This window comes from Pteropus vampyrus, unplaced genomic scaffold (assembly GCF_000151845.1).
Source record: "Pteropus vampyrus isolate Shadow unplaced genomic scaffold, Pvam_2.0 Scaffold299, whole genome shotgun sequence".
In the NCBI taxonomy this organism is placed as follows: domain Eukaryota; kingdom Metazoa; phylum Chordata; class Mammalia; order Chiroptera; family Pteropodidae; genus Pteropus; species Pteropus vampyrus.
In genome coordinates, this window is record NW_011889080.1 from 534,424 (window position 1) to 535,784 (window position 1,361).

Consider the following 1,361-nt stretch of genomic DNA (forward strand, 5'->3'; position numbering starts at 1 on the left):
GGCTGTGTGTTGTACGTGGTCTATGTGTGGTCTCCGCATGTGTGGTGTGTGCCTGCATGCTGTGCATGGTCTGTGTGTGGTCTGCGTGGTGTGTCCACGTGCATGGTGTGCGTGTGGTTGTGCGTGGTCTGTCCATGTGTACGTGTGGGCAGCGGCCCCCTTCTCTGTCTGTCTCCAGAGCAGGACAGGGTCAGGCGCAATCTGGCTACTTAATAAATGCTGTTCAGCAAAGTATCAAACTGCCACAAAGTCGTCACTTAAAAATAAAACCCAGGAGAAGGCATTCTCTGAAAATATCACATTATGAGATTACCAATTTTAATTCTCATTCATTTTTGCACACGTGCATTTCGTAAAATTTCACCTGGAAACACGCACCTGTGACTACAAGGGAGGACTGGCCCCGCAGCTCAGGACGCGGGAGTGGGGGCACACGTGGTCCAGCAGGCAGGAGGGCCGCCCACAGGTGCTCCGGGCAGCCCCCCAGTCCGTGTTCTCAGCGGCAGTGATGTGGGGCCCGTCCCCCGGGGCTGCCGTTTCACCGTGCTATCTAGTTCTGGAAAGGTGCGCTCAGGAAGGCCCCCCGAGTCTCTCCAGAAGCACCAGCTTGGTCTGCAGGTTGACGTCGAAGGGAGGCAGCCTGGTCAGGTTGAGACTCACCCCAGTGGTGCCCACGATGCCGGCCAGCACCCGGTGCGTGTCGCGGTAGAGCGCCAGGTGCCCGGGGACCGCCTCCATGAGCAGGTGCGTGTAGGCCAGCATGTCCTCCGACCCGGGCTGCACGTCTTCCCGCTTCTCGTACCTGCGAGAGAAGAGTGTGGCTGGATGCCGGCGCGGTGGCCCCCACACCGGCCTGGCACTGGTACCCAGGGGCCCAGCAGCCTCCGGGGCCACCCCCTGCAGTCACGCCGCCACAGGACCCTACCTCCAGGCCCCGTTGACTTCCAAGAACCGAGACACGCCCGTCTGCGCAGCAGCCACGTCCACGTGCAGAACGACGTCTGCGGGAAGCAAAGGCCTCGGTTAGGGCCTCGGGCGGCGCCTCGGGCGGGAGCAGCGGCCGGCCCCGGGAGGCCGAGCACCTACCTGTCCCGGGGGGCACCAGCTCATGAAGCCTCTGCATGGCCATGCCACCAGGATAGTTGAAGTGGGACACGTACAGGGCCGTGGCCGAGTAGGCGGCATTCACCACGAGGTGTGCTATCACCAGGAGGGACCCTGCCTTGTACAGCCAAGACTTCCTGTAATTGTTCAGCCTGCAAAAAGAACGGTGCGTTTCGTGGAAGTGTGGCGGCCACCAAGTGCAAAGCACGTCGGGAACGTGGACCTGCCGTTCACTCGCCAAGCACAGCGGGGTTAAC

General features: G+C 61.5%; 1 protein-coding gene across 1 annotated transcript in view; it reads right to left on the bottom strand.

Moving 5' to 3' along the window:
- Nucleotides 1–283: 283 nt before the first annotated feature.
- The window catches only part of ALG12 (ALG12, alpha-1,6-mannosyltransferase), a 7,385-nt gene continuing 6,307 nt past the window's right edge, over nucleotides 284–1,361 (bottom strand). Inside the window, exons 8-10 of the mRNA XM_011376432.2 lie at nucleotides 1,087–1,256; nucleotides 926–1,001; nucleotides 284–802 (exon numbers count right to left, since the gene is read on the bottom strand). Coding sequence (XP_011374734.1) covers nucleotides 571–802; nucleotides 926–1,001; nucleotides 1,087–1,256 — 478 coding nt within the window. The 3' untranslated portion in view covers nucleotides 284–570. The remainder of the gene's footprint in view (nucleotides 803–925; nucleotides 1,002–1,086; nucleotides 1,257–1,361) is intronic.